We start from the raw sequence: 17,508 nt of genomic DNA, 5'->3' as shown, positions 1-17,508 counted from the left end.
ACATGTGGAAATTATAGGAGTACAATTCAAGAAGAGATTTGGGTGGGGACATAGCCAAACCATATCACCAGCCATAAAACAGAAATGGTATCCTGTCATTTGCAACAACATGGATGAACCTAGAGGACATTATGTTAAGTAAAACAAGCCAGGCAAGAAAGACAAACTCTGTATGATCTCACTTATATGTGGAATCTTAAAAAGTTGATTTTATGGAAATAGAGAGTAGAATAGTGTTTATCAGAGGCTGTGGAGGGGTTGGGAGAGGAGGCACTGCAAGTGGCTTGTTAATGGGTACACAGTTACAGTCAGACATGAAGAATAAGTTTTAGTGTTCTGCTACATAGTAGGGTACTATAGCAAATAACATTATAGTATATAATTCAAGATAGCTAGACAAGAAGATTTTGAATGTTATTACCATAAAAATGATCAATTCTTCTAGTGATATATATGGTAATTTCCCTGATTCAATCATTATACTATGTATACACGGACTAAAACACCATATTGTACCCCATGAATATGTACAATTATTATGTCAATTATAAATTAAAATATTAAATAAAAAGGAAGAGAGGCTTAGACTATAATAAAAAGTGACAATGCTTTATTGTGAAGCCTCTGAATTGTTAAAAATATACCAGAAATCAAAGTTTCCATTCATTTTTATAAAAATTTAAGCAAATGACCACAATTCAATTAAATGATAAAAAAAGACCAATTAATTTTCAAAATAAACTACGAAGTTACATGTAAAAATCATGAAAGTGTTTTTACTGCAAGGATGTGGAAACACTCTATTACTTCATATACTACATACACTTAAAAAGTTGAAAGTCAATTTTATTTTCTAAGAGTATTAACCTCTTTTAAAAAGTTTAAACATTTTAAAACAGATATAATTGATTTAAAAATCAGAATGAATAAAAAAAGATTCCAACATAAAGAAATAAATTAAAGAGAAGTAAACATGGATTGGGTAGAAAAAACAAAAAGCAGCTCAAAATATTTAAATCCAAATATGTCAATAATTATAATAATTTTAAATTAAAACATTCAAACATATTCTAGGAATACAAAAAGACATTCACACTGGATTTGTTAAAAAAAAAAAAAAATCTAACTAAGCGATTTATAAGCCATGTCAGTAAATTATACAATTCCAGAAAGATAGAAAACAAGTAGATGAAAAGAGATACACCATGCATACACTAACAAAAATCACCATAGTATGTCAATGTCAGACACAATAGGATTTAAGGCAAATGACCTTACCAGAGATTCAGATGGTTCCTTTCATAAAATGAAAAAGTTGAGTTTGCCAGAAATACAGAATTTTTATACACATGCACCAATAACATAAGCAGCATTTAAAAAGAAGACAAAACTACAAGAAGAAATCGATAAATCCAAAATAATAGGAGGAGAATTCAACATGCCTCTCTTAGTAAATGTCAGAACAAACAAAATATTAAAGGAAATCAAGAAATAAATACTACTTTAAATAGCACAATTTAATGAATGTTTGTACAGTCCTAACATGATACACATCCATAAACCAAATTCCACTTAATTTATTCAAAATTAACTTTAATTAAAAATTACTTAATAATATTCATCATTATATTTACTGCTGAGTCTTTTTCTTCTAACAATTCTGTCAGGCAAAATATTTTCATCTAATTCTTCACCCATACTCTAGGATACAATAAGAAAATCTTTTTAAGAACTAAATGAAAACCAGATCTGTGGTGTAAGTACTAGACTTGCAATATATGCTAATGACCAAATAATACTGTCTCACTTCACATGATATAAGCACATCACACTTTGTGGTAATAAACTATTAATAGATACCATCCAGTTGAAGTATAAGCTTTATGCTACTTTTTAGATACATACACAGAGGTATCTTTAGAATAAAGTTTAAAATATTTGGTATCATTTGTCCAAGGAAAAAGTATGTAATGATATTAAGTAATAGAGCATAAAGGAGACTACAATAAACTTATCAGGCAGATAAAATAGGAAGGCCAAAGAAAATGGTATACTTAAACATAGAAATATCAATAATAAGACTAAATGTGTTTTATGAGAGCTAATTAAAAGACAAAAAATATTAGACCGAATTTGAAAAATATACAACTATAAGCTTCATACAAGAGATACAGAAAAAAAAAAACCCACAAAAAAACAGGAATGTTAAGTTACCAGGATGAAAAATAAAATGTATCATGCAAACACCAATCAGAAGAAAGTTGGTAGATTTACATTAATAGCAGATGTGATAGGTTTTTTTTGTTTGTTTGTTTGTTTTGGGTTTTGTTTTGTTTTTGTGGCAATGAGGGTCTCACTCCATTGCCCAGTCAGGTCTTGAATTCCTGGCTTCAAGAGATTCGCCCACCTTTACCTTCCAAAGTGCTGAGATTACAGGGAGACATGATAGTTTTTAAGGCAAACAAACAAAAGCTGTAAAAATGATAAAGCATGTCCCTTCATTAGGACAAAAGTTTATTTCTTCCAGCAAGATTGTTAATTTTAAATTTATATGCACATTAATAATAAAATGTCATAAGATATAAAGTAAAACCTGACATTATTATAAAAAGGAACAAGGAAATTCACAATCATAGTAGAAAAATTAACACATCTAATTCAGTCATTGTACAGACCAGTATAGATCTAGAAGTATATACAAAATAATTACAAAAAAATAGTTGTAGATATATTCATGAACCATAAAAAGAGCTGTTGAATATAATTGAAAATAATTTTATAATATTTTAAACTTACTACTTACAATGAAAACTCTCATTTCCAGTAGCTTCAAGATTTTTAGTTTCAGATTGACTTCTTGAAACTAAAACCACGTCCTCAGGCGATTGTGGGGTTGTAAGAGTCGCTACATAGAAAAACAGATCTATGATAAAACTTCTGTATATGTCAAGTAATCAGCAATACTTCCTCTTATTTGTGTAAAATTAATGGAATAGGACTAGGAAGTTATAGCAGTGAGCTATTCGTTAAAACAGACCCTGGATGTGAAGCAGAAAATTCTCATGTGTAGGCAATCTTGTTACATAGTAGTCACTGACTATGCAAATACCAATCAAAAGGTATCAAAGCTTTCACTTTAGTTCTCTAGTTATTTTTGCAGTATTCACATTTAGGTCAAAGTATAAAATTTCTACAAATTATATGTTCAAATATTCATGACCCAAAGAAAAAAGACCTTCTGATGAGTTAACTTAAAATAGTGTAAAGGGCCAGGAGCAGTGGCTCACGCCTGTAATCCCAGCACTTTTGGAGGCCAAGGCATGTGGATCATGAGGTCAGGAGTTTGAGACCAGCCTGACCAACATGGTGAAACACAATCTCTACTAAAAATACAAAAAGTAGCCAATGTGGTGGTGTGCACCTGTAATCCCAGCTACTCAGGAGGCTGTGGCAGAAGAATCGCTTGACCCTGGGAGGTGGAGGTTGCTGTGAGCCAAGATCGTGCCACAATCTCCAGCCTGGGTGACAGGGCGAGACTCCATCTCAAAAAATAAAAATAAAATAAAATAGTGTAAAGATATCTATAATTATTATACTTACCCTTGCGTCTTTCCATACTAGAAGTTGTTTGTTTCATTTGTTCTACTTGGACTTTTGTTACTGAATCTTTATTTTCAACCATAAGATTTTCATCCGGAACTTCACTGTAAGCTACATAAAAAGATTCATTTAGTCTACCAAATAGAGAAAGAGATCTATTGTGAAATCTTAAAATTTCACATTTTAAACATGTACACAGCAGAATTTTCTCTCATTCTCATAAAGTGATGAGTAAATTACCATTGAGATAGATCTCACATGAAAATTGTGAGAAGTTTTAATAGGTGTATGTTGCTGTTTCATTATTTCCAGGCATAATGTTAAGTAGGCAGAAGGCAAATAAACGAAAATAGAAAAATGCATATCTAGAATGCTACCTTTTAGATAAGAATGAAGGAGAGATGAAGAAAAATATTGAAATAGACAGAAAATTGCCTTCATGAAATGTAATACAAGAAAAACAAACCGGAAAACAACATACATGGTTACCTTTACTGGAGAAATACAAAGGGAAGAGATACAGGAGGAATGAAACTGTTCTAAGTATACCTTTTCCATATTTTTCACTTTGGGAAGTAAGTTAATGCTTAATTCCCATATATAAGTAAGTTAATCCATAATTCCTATATAAAGCTAAATCAATAGAATTAGAAAGGGAAACTGTTACTCAAAGAAATAAGTGAACCTACTGAGGAAAAATGCAAAGCATTAATTCAAGTAACCTGTGAATAAAAATTTGACAAATATTAGTCTTGGTCAAGAGAGTGGGGTGCAAATAAAATCACAAAATATTTTAGTAAATTTGTTTTTCTAGTGCTATGAGCTAAGCAATTCTAAAACAAATTGAGGAGCATTAGAGGATAAAGCAAATGAGTACATGTGTCATTAATGTTCAGTCAGGTTTACACTGTGAAAAAGAAAACAAATACTTACAAAATGAAGGAAGGCAAGAATAAGACCTGAGAGGATAAACTGGAATTGAAGATGTCCATGAGAACTCCTGATTTCTAAATATGTTTATTTGTATGTATATGCATGTTTGTGTACATAAGAATATGTGTGTATGCGTGTGTGTGTGTGTGTGTGCGTGCATGCAAACTGAGGAGCCCAGTGTGTCTGTGCAAATTGAGGAGCCCAGCTCCAGGTTAAAATCCTATATGTGATCTTTCATGCCCAATCATTAGCAATTACAGATAGATACTACAACAATCATAGGTGGAGACTTCAATATCCCATTTTAAATAATAGATTGAACAACTAAGCATTAAATCAAGAAGAAAATGGAATTGAAGAATACAATACACTAAGTAGAGCTCATTGGAAGTCTATAGATACCCATAGAAGACTCCACCCAACAGACAAATGCATGTTGCTCTAAAATATACTTGGAAATCTCTAAGATATGCAATATGTTAGGCCACAACTCAAGCCCTGATAAATTTAATAGTATTAAACTCATACAAAAGGTGTTCTTCAATCTATATGAACTGACATTAGAAGTCAATAACAGGAGGAGATTTGAGGAATTCACAAATAAGTGGAATTTAAACAACACATTCCTAAATGACCAATGGGTCAAGGAAAAAATCATAAGGAAGACTAGAAAATAGGTTGAGATGAAGAAAAACAAAAACACATCACATGAAAACTTATGGGATGCAGCTAAAGTGATGCTTAGAGGAAGTTTACAACTGCAAACTTACACTGAAAAAGAAAAGAGACCACAGTCAACAAAACTTCTATCTTATAAGCTAGAAAAAGAAGAGGACATTAAATTAAAGTAAGCAGAAAGAATATATATATATTTATTTATATAAATAAAAGAAAGAATAAGAAAACAAGAGCGAAAATTAACAATCCCATGCTGGCTTGGTTTAATAACTGAAAACCAATCGATATACTAAATGATATTTAAAAATGATTCCCTTTATAATCATCTCAATAGTCGGAAAAAAAGCAAACTCCTAAATCCTTTCTTTAGAAAAACACTCAACAAACTGAAAATGAAAGGGAATTTCATAGCTGGCATCAAACTTAATGGTTAATGCTTTCCCACTAAAGTCAAAAACAAGATAAGGATGTCTCATCACTTCTGTTTAACACTACAATGGAGTTTCTAGCCAAAGAAATGAGACACCCCCTCCCAGAAAAAAGAAAAGAAATAAAATGTATCTGGATTGAAAAGGAAGAAGTAAACCTCTCAACTTACAAATGTTTTATAAAGAAATTTAAGAAACACCTATACACACACAAACACATCCCAAAGAGGAAATAATAAACCTATTAGAAGAAATCAATTTTGCGAAGATTTCAAATTATAAGATCAATATACAAAACTCACTTGTATTTCTATATACTAGCAATTAACAGTTTGAAAATTAACAATAGTATCAAAATAAAACAGTTAAATAATGACTTTTTTTAAATTAAGTATAAAGGCCTGTATACTAAAAATACAAAGAATCATTGAAAATAATTGACGAATATATGATAAATGAGAAGACATCCTATGGTTATGTATTGTTAGACAATATTGTTAAAAGGATAATACATTCCAACTGATTTACAGATTGACTTAATCCCTATTAAAAAACCAATTAGTGCTTTTTTTTGGAGAAATTGAAAAGGCAACACTAAAACTTATATGTAAATTTAAGGCATCCAGAACAACCAAAACAATCTTAAATGAGAAAAAACTATATGGAGGCCTTTCACTCTCAATTTAAAAACTTAGTACAAAATTTAAATAATCAAGAGTGTGGCACTGGCATAAGCAAAGGATATACATAAATGGAATAGAATTGAGAGTTCAGAAATAAACCCTTACATTTATGGCCAAGCAATTTTTTCTACAAGAGCACTAAGAAAATTCAGTGGGGAGAAAATAGTATTTTCAACAACTAGTGCTGGGAACTGAATATCTAGAGGTAAAAGGATAAACATTAACCCTCATCTCACACTCTAGGAAACTCAAAGGGGACTGCAGACATAAATATTAAGAGTTAAAACTATAAAACCCTTTATAAAAAATAGAGAAGTAAATTTTTGTGATTTTGCTTTAGGCAATGGTTTCTTGGATATGACACCAAAAGCACAAGTTAACAAAAGAAAATATAGATAAATTGAACTTCAAAATTAAATTTTTTTGCTTCAAATGACACCATTATCTAGAGGTTTAATCACTCACTCACATGTCTGCCTCAGCTAAAGCTGTTAACCAGGAACCTACATGGGGCCTTCCTTTGCCTTGAACTTCTCATAGAATGGCAGCTGGATTCTGAGAGAAAATATCTGAAGATAAATCTTTCAGAGACTGTGTGCCAAGAGCCAGGCAGACACCACATGGCATCACTTCTATCTATTCTATTAATGAAAATGAATATAAGCCAGCTAAACTCACAGGAGGTTGGGTAGACCCCATTTCCTAACTGGAAGAAGCCTCAGAGAATTTGGGGCTATATTTTCTAACTGACACAGCATATAAATATAAAAATTGATCTTAATTTACAATTATTTTGGATCAACCCAGTAATGAATATTATACAGATCAGAATGATCCATGTGCTGAGAAATATGTATATTCTGCAACCAATAAATAAAATATTCTTTAAATATCTACTAACCCAATTTATAGTGCAGATTAAGTTCGAAGTTCCTTTGTTGATTTTTTGCCTGGGAGATCTGTTCAATGTTATAAGCGGAGTGCTGAAATCTAGCTATTATTGTATTGGGGTCTATCTCTCTCTTTAGCTCTAACATTTGCTTTATCTATCTAACAAAAATAAGCAATGGGAAAAGGACTCCTTGCACTAACCCCACTCCCTGTACTAACCCCACATTGAGAAGAGCACCTTATAATAAGGAAGGAAGCCCCTACTACAAGCTTCTTCCCAAGAAGTAAGGGTCTTGTTTCATATACATGTAGTACCCATATATATATTTCATATACATATATAGTACCCATATATATATTTCATACACATATATATGGTACCCATATATATATTTCATATACATATATATGGCACCCATATATATATTTCATATATAGTATCCATATATATTGCATATATATGGAAATATGTCTATATATATATTTGATATAAATATATACATCAAAAAGGAAAAAGTGCCTACTCCCTGCACCTGCTTCTCTGGCTTGCTTCAAAGACAACTCCAGACCGAAAGTCTCCCCAACTGCTAGGAGGGTGTGAGACTTCTGCTTGCTTGAACAAAATAGTGAGCACCCCTGCACATTCTTCCCTGGCTTCCTCCAGCAATAAATCCAGATCTGAGGACTCTCTCTCTCGTAGTTTATACACACATCAAGGACCCCGACTTTTGTAGCCTTCACCCAAGAAACTGACTATCAAATCACCTACCTGTGGGAGCTGACAGAACTCTGAACTCCTGAGTCTCCTAGACCACAAGAACAAAAAGGTGACTTTTAAACTTGCCAATATTCAGTAGTTATCTCCCCAGGAAACCAAAAGAGAGCAGAGGTCACTATATTTATATCAAAAAAATAAACTTCCAGTCAAAAACTGTAAAAAGGGACAAAGAAGCATACTATATAATGATAAAGGGGTCAATTCATCAAAAGAATGTAACACTTGTAAACATATATATGCTGCAAATACTGGAGAACCTAAAAACATAAAGCAAATATTAAATGTCTGAAGGGAAAAACAACTGTAATGCAATAATAGCAGAGAACTTTAATACTCCACTTTCAACAATGGACAGATCACACAGATGGAACATTAATAAGGAAATATTGGACTTAAACTATACGTTAGATCAAGTGAACCTAGTAGATATATACAGAATATTCCATTCAACAGCACTAGAATGCACATTCTTCTCAAGCACATGCAGCCATTCTCTGGAAAAGATCACACATAAGGCACAAAAATCCTTTGCAAATTTAAGAAGATTGAAATCATATCAAATATCTTTTCTCACCACAATGATATAAAACTAGAAATCAATAGCAGAATAAATTTTAGAAAATTCACAAATACATGGAAATGAAATATGGTCCTGGAAACCAATGTGTTAATAAAGAAACTAAAGGGAAAATTAAAACATAAGCTGAAACAAATCAAACTGAAAATACAACATACCAAAACTTAGGGGATATGGAATATGGCAAAAGCAGTTCTAAGAGAAAAGTTTATATCAATAAATGTCTATATCAAAAAAAGACAAAAGATGTCAAATAAACAATTTAACATTATTCCTCAGGGAACTAGAAAAAAGAAGAATGAACTAAGCCAAAGTTAGCAGAAAAAGGAAATAATGAAGATTAGAGCAGAAATAAATGAAATAGAGACTAAAATTCAATACAAAAGAACAATGAAACTAAGACTTGATTATTTGAAATGGTAAAGTTTTAAAAACTTTTAGGTAGACTAAATTTTAAAAAGACTCAAATAAAATCAAAAAAGGAGATATTACAACTGATGTAACATAAAGACCAAAAAAATCAAAAGAGACTACTATAAACAATTACATGCCAATAACTGGATAACATAGAAAAATGAATAAATTCCTAGAAACATACAACCAAGCAAGACTAAATCAGTAAAAAAATGGAAAATCTGAACAGACCAATAATTAGTAATGAGATTAGGTCAGTAAGAAAAACTCTACCATGAAAGAAAAGTCCTGGATTTTAGGGCTTCTGTGCTCAATTATACCAAGAATTTAAAAAAGAATTAATACCAATCTTTCTTAAACTGTTCCAAAAAATTGAAAATGAGGGAATACTTCCAATTTCGGTTTACTAGACCACCACTACCCTAATACCAAAACCAGATAAGGACATTACAAGAAAAAAATTACTGACCAATATCCCTGCTGAACATAGATGCAAAGATCCTCAATAAAATACTATCAAACCAAATTCAACAACACATTAAAGGTATCACCTATCAAGGTCAAGTGAGATTTACCCTAGGGTTGCATAGAAGGTTCAATATGTACAAATCAATAAATGTGATATATCATATTAACAGACTAAAGGACAAAAAGCACATGATCATTTCAATAGATGCAGAAGAGGCATTTGACCAAATTCAACATCCTTTCATGATTAAAAAAAAAAAAAAAAAAAACTCTCGCCAAATTACATTTACAAGGAATGTATGTAAACACAATAAAGGTCATATATGACAAGCCCTCAGGTAACATTATAATCGACAGTTAAAAATTGAAAGCCTTTCCTCTAAGATCTGGACAAGACAAGAATGCCCACTCTCACCACTTCTATTCAGCATTAGTACTAGAAGTCCCAACCAAATAAATTAGGCTAGAGAAAGAAATAACACGCATACAAATAGACCGGGAAGAAATAAAATTATCGGCCGGGCGCGGTGGCTCAAGCCTGTAATCCCAGCACTTTGGGAGGCCGAGACGGGCGGATCACGAGGTCAGGAGATCGAGACCATCCTGGCTAACATGGTGAAACGCCGTCTCTACTAAAACATACAAAAAACTAGCCAGGCGAGGTGGCGGGCGCCTGTAGTCCCAGCTATGCGGGAGGCTGAGCCAGGAGAATGGCGTGAACCTGGGAGGCGGAGCTTGCAGTGAGCTGAGATCCGGCCACTGCACTCTAGCCTGGGTGACAAAGCAAGACTCCATCTCAAAAAAAAAAAAAAAAAAAAAAAGAAAATTATCATTGTTTGTTAACAATATAATATTATACATAAAAATCTTTATGACTCCATCAAAAAATGTTGAATTCTGTAAAGTTGCACAATACAAAATTAACATACATAAATCTGTAGTGTTTCTATACATTAACAATGAACTATCCAAAACAGAAATGAGGAGAATGATCTAATTTAAAGTTATTTAAAAAATAAATTAGGAAAAAGTTTGACCAAAGAGGTAAAAGACCTGTACATTAAAAATGATAAAATAATTGATGAAAGAAATTGAAGACACAAATAAATGGAAAGATATCTCATGATTTTTAAAAATGTCCACACTACCCAAAGCAATCTATAGTGTCGATGCAATCCTATTAAAATTTCAATGTCACTTTCCACAGACATAGAAAAATTTTAAATTCATATGGAACCACACACACACACACACACACACACAAAACCCGAATAGCCAAGGCAATCACCAACAAACAGAGCAATGCTGTTGGCATCTTATTACCCAATTTCAAACTATACTATAAAACTACAGTAATTAAAACAGCATGGTACTGGCAAAAAAAAGCAGACACACCAACCAATGGAACAGGCCAGAAAATGCAGACATGAACCCCGCCTATATAGCCAATTGATTTTCAACAAAGGTGCTAAGAATACACAATGGGGAAAGGATAGTCCTCAATGAATAGCGTTAGGAAAATGGGATACCCACAAGCAAAGAATTAAATTGAACCATTATCTCACACCATTTACAAAAATTAAACTCACATTAAAATCTAAAGGTAATACCAGAAACTGTAAAACTATTAGAAGAAAACATAAAGTAAAAGCTGCACAGCATTGGTATAGATAAAAAAAATTTTTTATTTGACCCCAAAAGCACAGGCAACAAAAGTAAAAATAGACAAGTATGATTACATAAAATTGAAAAGTTTCTGCACAGCAAAGGAAACTATTAATAATTTGAAGAGACAACCTATGAATTAGGAGAAAACATGTACAAGCCATACATTCATCAAGGATTTAGTACACAAAATATATAAGGAACTAAACTCAATAGTAAGAAAATAGAAAACCCGATTTAAAAAACGGGTCATGGGACTGAATGTACATTTTTCAAAAGAAGACACAAAAATAGAAAAGATATATATATATATTTTAAAGCTCAACATCATTAATCATTAAGGAAATGCAAATTAGGATGTCATCTCACATCAGTCAGAATGTCTATTATCAAAAATACCAAAGATAAATGTTGGTGAGGATATGGAGAAAAGGTAACTCTTGTACACTGTTAGCGGGAATGTAAACTAGTACATCCACTATTAAAAACAATATGGAGGTTCCTCAAAACACTAAAAATAGAATCACCATATGATCTGGCAATTGCATTTCTGGGTATTTACCCAAAAGTTTAAAACCTGTTTGTCAAAGAAATGTCTGCACTCCCTTGTTCACTGCAGGCAGCAGTATTCATGATAGCCAAGTAATGGAATCAACCTGTTTATCAATGGATGAATGGATAATGTAGAAATATGTAGTACACAGACAGAGTAGAATACTGTGCAGCCTTTAAAACTGGAATTCTGTCACTTGCAATGACATGGATGGAATTGTAGAACACTATGCTAAGTAAAATAATCCAAGCACAGAAAGACAAATACCACATGTTCTCACTTACATGTGGAAGATAAAACAACTGAACTCATAGAAGAAGAAAGCAGAATGGTGGCTGCAGAGGCTGCAGGTGGGGGTAATAAGGAGATGATGTCAAAAAGTATAAAATCTGTTATTCATGAGGAATAAAGGTTTCTTTGATATCTATTGTACAGCATGGTGAATATAATAGCATATTGCACATTTGAAAATTGCTATGAGAGTAAATTTCAAATGTTCTCACTATAAAAAAGTTCATATTTGAGCTGATAGATGTGTTAATTAGCTTTAAGTATTCCACATTATACTCATAAATCATAACATTGCTTCATACCCCATAATAAATACAGCTATAAATTTCAATGTATAATAAAACAAATAATAAATAAAATTTAAACAGTATGGTAATGGCATATAAACAGACACATAAAATAAAAATAATAATAATAATAAAACAGACACATAGGTCAAACAAATAGGTTGAAGAGCCCAGTAATAAACCTAGGCATATATGATCAATTAATCTTTGACAAGGGTGCCAACAATACACAATGAAGAAAACATAATTCCTTAAATAAATCAGGTTGAGAAAATTGGATATCCACATGCAAAAAATAAAATTGGACACTTATTTGACACATACACAAAAATCAATTCAATGAATTAAAATTTTAAGCATAATACCATAAAACGTCTGGAAGGAAACATAGGGGAAAAGCTCCTTGACATAATTCTTGATTTTCTGGGTATGACACCAAAATCACAGGCAACAAAAGCAAAAATAAACAAGTAGAACCTCTGCAGAGTAGTGAAGAACTAAAAAAAAAAAAAAAAAAAATTGTGCAAAGCAAAGAAAAAAGTCAATGAAATGAAAAGGCAATCTATGGATTGGCAGAAAACCATAAATTTGATAAGGAATTAATATAAAAACAAAATATAATGAACTCAAGCAATTCAACACCAAACCCCAAATAATCCAATTAAAAATGGGCAAATGACCAAAATAGACTTTTTCATAAAAGTAGACATACAAATGGCCAGTAAGTATATGAAAAAGTAATCAACACACACACACACACACACACACACACACACACACACACCCACCCAGGTCTGTCCTCTAAAACCTGCTCTACAAATTTTCATTCCAAGTAGTTGGGAAGATGCAATGGAGGACTCCTAAGCCTTATGGAATGTAGCCACTAGATAGAAGGAGTCTAGGTAACCAGATGACTCTATGGATAAGAAACTTATCCACTAACTCTCATTAAACTATTAGATGAGAGAGACATAAACTTCAGTTATATTAAGGCATTGCGATTTTGACACTGCTTTTGAAGCACTGAGAATACCCTTACCTAAATCAATAAATTTTAAATTAGTGGCATTGGTTTAGCATTTGATTGTTAAAAGGCAAAGGAACAGATAAAAACAACATGCCATTTGGTAGAACTGTTGACTGCTACAACTTGGAAGGCAGACAATGTGTATGCTAAGCCTGCAGCTCTTTGGAAAGTAGTTGGAGAGAATGAGAATGTGATTTATATTTTAAGAAGACCACTCTGGCTGCTATGTGATCAAGATTAGAAAAGGGGGGATCAAGCAACTATTGTAATAGTCCAGGACAACAAAAAAGATAATAGAATAAACTAAGACGGTAAATGTGAAAGTGGTGGAGGTGGTGAAAAGTGGTGGAATTTTTTACGTATTTTGATAAAAGAAAGAAAAGAATGTTCTAGTGCCTTGAATAAGGATTGTGAGAGAAAGTAAGCAGTCAAGAAAAACTCTTAAGGTTTTCCAATTGAATAACTGATATGGTTTGGATACTGGTCCCCTCCACATCTCATGTTGAAATGTAATCCTCAGTGTTGAAAGTGGGGCACCTGTTGGGAGATGTTTGGATTATACGGGAGGATCCCTCATGAATAGTTTAGCACCATCCCCTTGGGGAGAAGTGAGTTCTCACTCAGTTTAGGTGAAATCTGGTTGTTCAAGTGTGTAGCACCTCTCCCATTACCCTCTCATTCCCACACTCACCGTATGACATATCTGCTCCCACTTCACCTTCCTCCACGAGTAGAAGCTCCCTGAGGCCCTCGCCAGAAGCAGATGCCAGCACCGTGTTTCTTGTACTGCCTAAAGAACCATGAGACAAAATAAGACCTCTTTTCCTTATAAATAACCTAGCCTCAAGTATTTCCTTATGTCAACACAGATGGACTAAAGCAGTATCTGACAGAGTTATTAATAGTATTTATTCAGGTAAGGCAACTAAGGGAGAAGCAGGTTATAGAAGAGTGAAAATAAAGACATTAAAACTTACTAAAGTATTAAAAACAAAGTATTTGTGCAATGATAGATAACTGTATCAATAAAACAGAATAGAAATCTAAAATAGAAATACATAAAAAGGAAAAGATATTTTAAAATGGCATTTATATTCATTGTAGTAAATATGTTTTAATAAATGAAGCTCACATAATCAGGTTATATACCCTATCACATATCAAATACAAAAATAAAATCCAACTGCAATAAAGATCCAACTGTGAAACAAAATAAAATTTCAGAATGTATAGGATAATTTTTATAAAGCATTTGGAAGGACAAGATTCTTTTAAATAAAAAAGGAATTCCTGAATTCACAAAAGAAATATGGGTACATTTAATAACACAATATTTTTAATTGTGTAACAAAATGTAGTAAGAGTCTAGGAAAGATACTTACATCTATATGGCAGGAAAAAGTTAACAAAATCAATATTCCTGATATGTAGGGGATGCTGAAAACTTGATGAGAAAATAAAACAGAAGAACAACATGATGTACGACACAAACATTCAGAAGAGAGATTGCGAATTCTCATCAACTATTTGAAAGTATGCCAATTTCTGTTAATGTAGTGAATTACACTAATTAATTTTCAAGTGTTAAACCAACCTTGCAATCCTCAGGCATAAAAACATTGTATTATTATGAATAATATCTACTTTTTAAACTTATTATCATAGAAATAATTATTGCTAACCCTGTAACAGTTTGCAAGACAAAGCATATGCCATTTATTTAACACAGTAGTTCTCAACTGGAGGTGTTTTTCTCCCCAGGGGGCATTTGGCAGTGCTCAATTATGTTTTTCTTTCTTACAGCTGAGGGCCGCTACTAGCATCTAGTGGATGCAGAACAGGCATGCTGTTAAACATCCTGCAATACATAGATAAGCCTCTCACAACAGGAATAATCTGGGCCAAAATGTCAACAGTGCAGAGGTTGAGAAACACTGATTTAACAGATCAGTTTAATCAAGACTTGTCAATTTGATAGCCTAAAAAAAATTTCAATTCTGAACCACTCCCACCCCCATAGTACATCTTTACTATCATTGCAGCTAGTCTTAACTACAAATTTGCCTCTTCAGTCTATTATCTAAATTGCTGCCCAAGTAAGAGAAGGCTTGGGTTGAGTTAGGTAGGAATGGGTTAGTTTCATTAAAATACAAATCTATTTATACAATAATTCTTCATTAAATCTCATATTTCCTTTGTCTGAATTTGTCTATTTGAGGAAAAAAAAAAAATCCAGAATGGGTAGCTAAAACTAGCCACAGCAAGTAGATGGGACTCTATGGGTCCAATGTTAGAAAAAGGACACGGACTTTTATCTAAAGCTGTAACTGAAACTGAGATCATGAGAGTGAGAGTTAGCCAAGAGTCAAAAAGTATCTCAGAATATGGGATGAAGCATACACAGAAGACAGTACATTCACAAACTGAATTCCATAGGGAAAGGTGAGAGGTAAAACACACATAAATTGAGTGAACATTTGAATTTGTGAGATCTAAGATTGACCAGCTCTGTTAAGTACAATGGTGCTTGTGATGGTTAATTTTATGTGTCAAGTTGATGGGGCTAAAAGATAACCAGATAGCCAGTAAAACATTATTTCTCAGTATGTCTATAAAGAGTGTTTCTAGAAAATATAAGTATCTGAATCAGTAGATGGGCTAAAGAAGATCCACCCTTACCAATGTAGACAGGTGTCATCCAAATCACTTAGGGCCTGAAGAGAACAAAAAGGCGGAGCAACAATAAGTTCTCTCTTTCTTCTTGGCTGGGATATCCATCTTCTCCTGCCCTTGGAATTGGAGCTCCTGATTGCTGGGCCTTCAGATTCCAGGACTCAAACCAATGGCCTCCCAGATCTTAAGCTTTTGACCTTGGAGTGGGAGTTATACCATCAGCACCTCTGGTTCTCAGGCCTTCAGATTCAGACTGAATTACACTATTACCTTTCCCAGATGGCATATCATGGGACTTCTCAGCATCCATAATCGTGTGAGCCAATTCTCATAATAAATATCCTCACATGTATCTATACATTGATAGAGAGATAGACAGATAGACAGACAGATCCTATTGGTTCTGTTTCTGGGGGAAAACCTGACTAATACAGTGGTGGCAGCAGACAGATAATGAAAACATGTAAGGCTTTGGAAATTGTCCTCAATATCTGGGACACGAATTGGGAATGAATCCTAACAAAAACATCTTTGAAAACAGAAGTTTTCTTTGTGGTATAAAGATGAGACAGCGGTATCTTCAAGAGATGGTAATGGAAGCATAAGGTAAGGAAGTATTTCATTTATGAAAGCATCTACATCACATGGGTAATATGATTGTAAGAAGATCAGAAATAAAATCCTTCAAAGTAAAGTGACCACATAATTTATCATCTAAATCTTGATAATCTTGAAAACAACAGGGTTGCTATTAGTAATTACATTGAAACAATCAGACTAAACCAGCTTTGTCCTGGAAAACTAAAACACATTATTTCTTAAGAATAGTCTAGAGTAGACTGGAGATGGGATTATATTCAGTAATTTATCAAAACTTCCAATGTCAGGCTTAAACTCAGCTCAAATGTTTCTGTGCTTAATGGTATTATTTTGGCTATTAAGACACCAAAACTCTGTATACCATATTTACAATCGTGAAGGGACACAGTATCCTTAAGTTGCACTGCTGAAAATAGTAACAATGACTGTAGACCTCTCCAGCTATATCATATGGTGATAAAATTCTCCCTTTAGTCTGTAACATCTGAGACAACCACTTAACAGTATCTAAACCTTAATCAGACACTGCTAAACACAGAATGGATTGGCTCAGTCAGCCACGGCTGGACAGTGGAAAAGTTCTTAAATATAAATACAAAATCAACAGTGTCTAGCAGTGTCTCTCCATACTTTTCACCAAAATATGTAGGAAGATTAAAACATTCACAAAAACACCAAAATTATAAATGACAATCAAGTACCAGAATTACAGAGGAATTACCCACACACACAAAAATCCAATGTGAGGGTGACTATAAAACAGAAAAAAAAAATGTGATAAAGGAAGAAGGAAATTATACCTCCAAAATTATGAAATATAACTCTAAAAAAATTATTTTCAAAACTGGCAACTTCAGTAGAGTAGACGATTATATTATCATGCTATAAAACAGGTTCAGGAAATTATATGAGAATACCAATTTGAGATAAAATCATGAATGTAAATAAAGATCACCAAAATA

At 32.8% G+C, this 17,508-nt stretch overlaps 1 protein-coding gene across 3 annotated transcripts in view; it reads right to left on the bottom strand.

The window, feature by feature from the left end:
* Nucleotides 1-17,508, bottom strand: part of CCDC7 (coiled-coil domain containing 7) — a 433,255-nt gene that overhangs the window by 226,677 nt on the left and 189,070 nt on the right. For all 3 annotated transcript variants that reach the window (XR_012417571.1, XM_065520519.2, XM_074001364.1), the window contains exons 20-22: nucleotides 13,965-14,063; nucleotides 3,601-3,711; nucleotides 2,804-2,905 (exon numbers count right to left, since the gene is read on the bottom strand). Coding sequence is in view for 2 of the 3 variants with exons in the window: in XM_065520519.2 (XP_065376591.1) it covers nucleotides 2,804-2,905; nucleotides 3,601-3,711; nucleotides 13,965-14,063 (312 nt within the window). In the remaining variant the exon portion in view is untranslated. The remainder of the gene's footprint in view (nucleotides 1-2,803; nucleotides 2,906-3,600; nucleotides 3,712-13,964; nucleotides 14,064-17,508) is intronic.

Source organism: Macaca fascicularis, chromosome 9 (genome assembly GCF_037993035.2).
Source record: "Macaca fascicularis isolate 582-1 chromosome 9, T2T-MFA8v1.1".
NCBI classification, from domain to species: domain Eukaryota; kingdom Metazoa; phylum Chordata; class Mammalia; order Primates; family Cercopithecidae; genus Macaca; species Macaca fascicularis.
The sequence above is the reverse complement of the archived record's forward strand: the minus strand, read 5'-3'. Positions and strand labels throughout refer to the sequence as shown.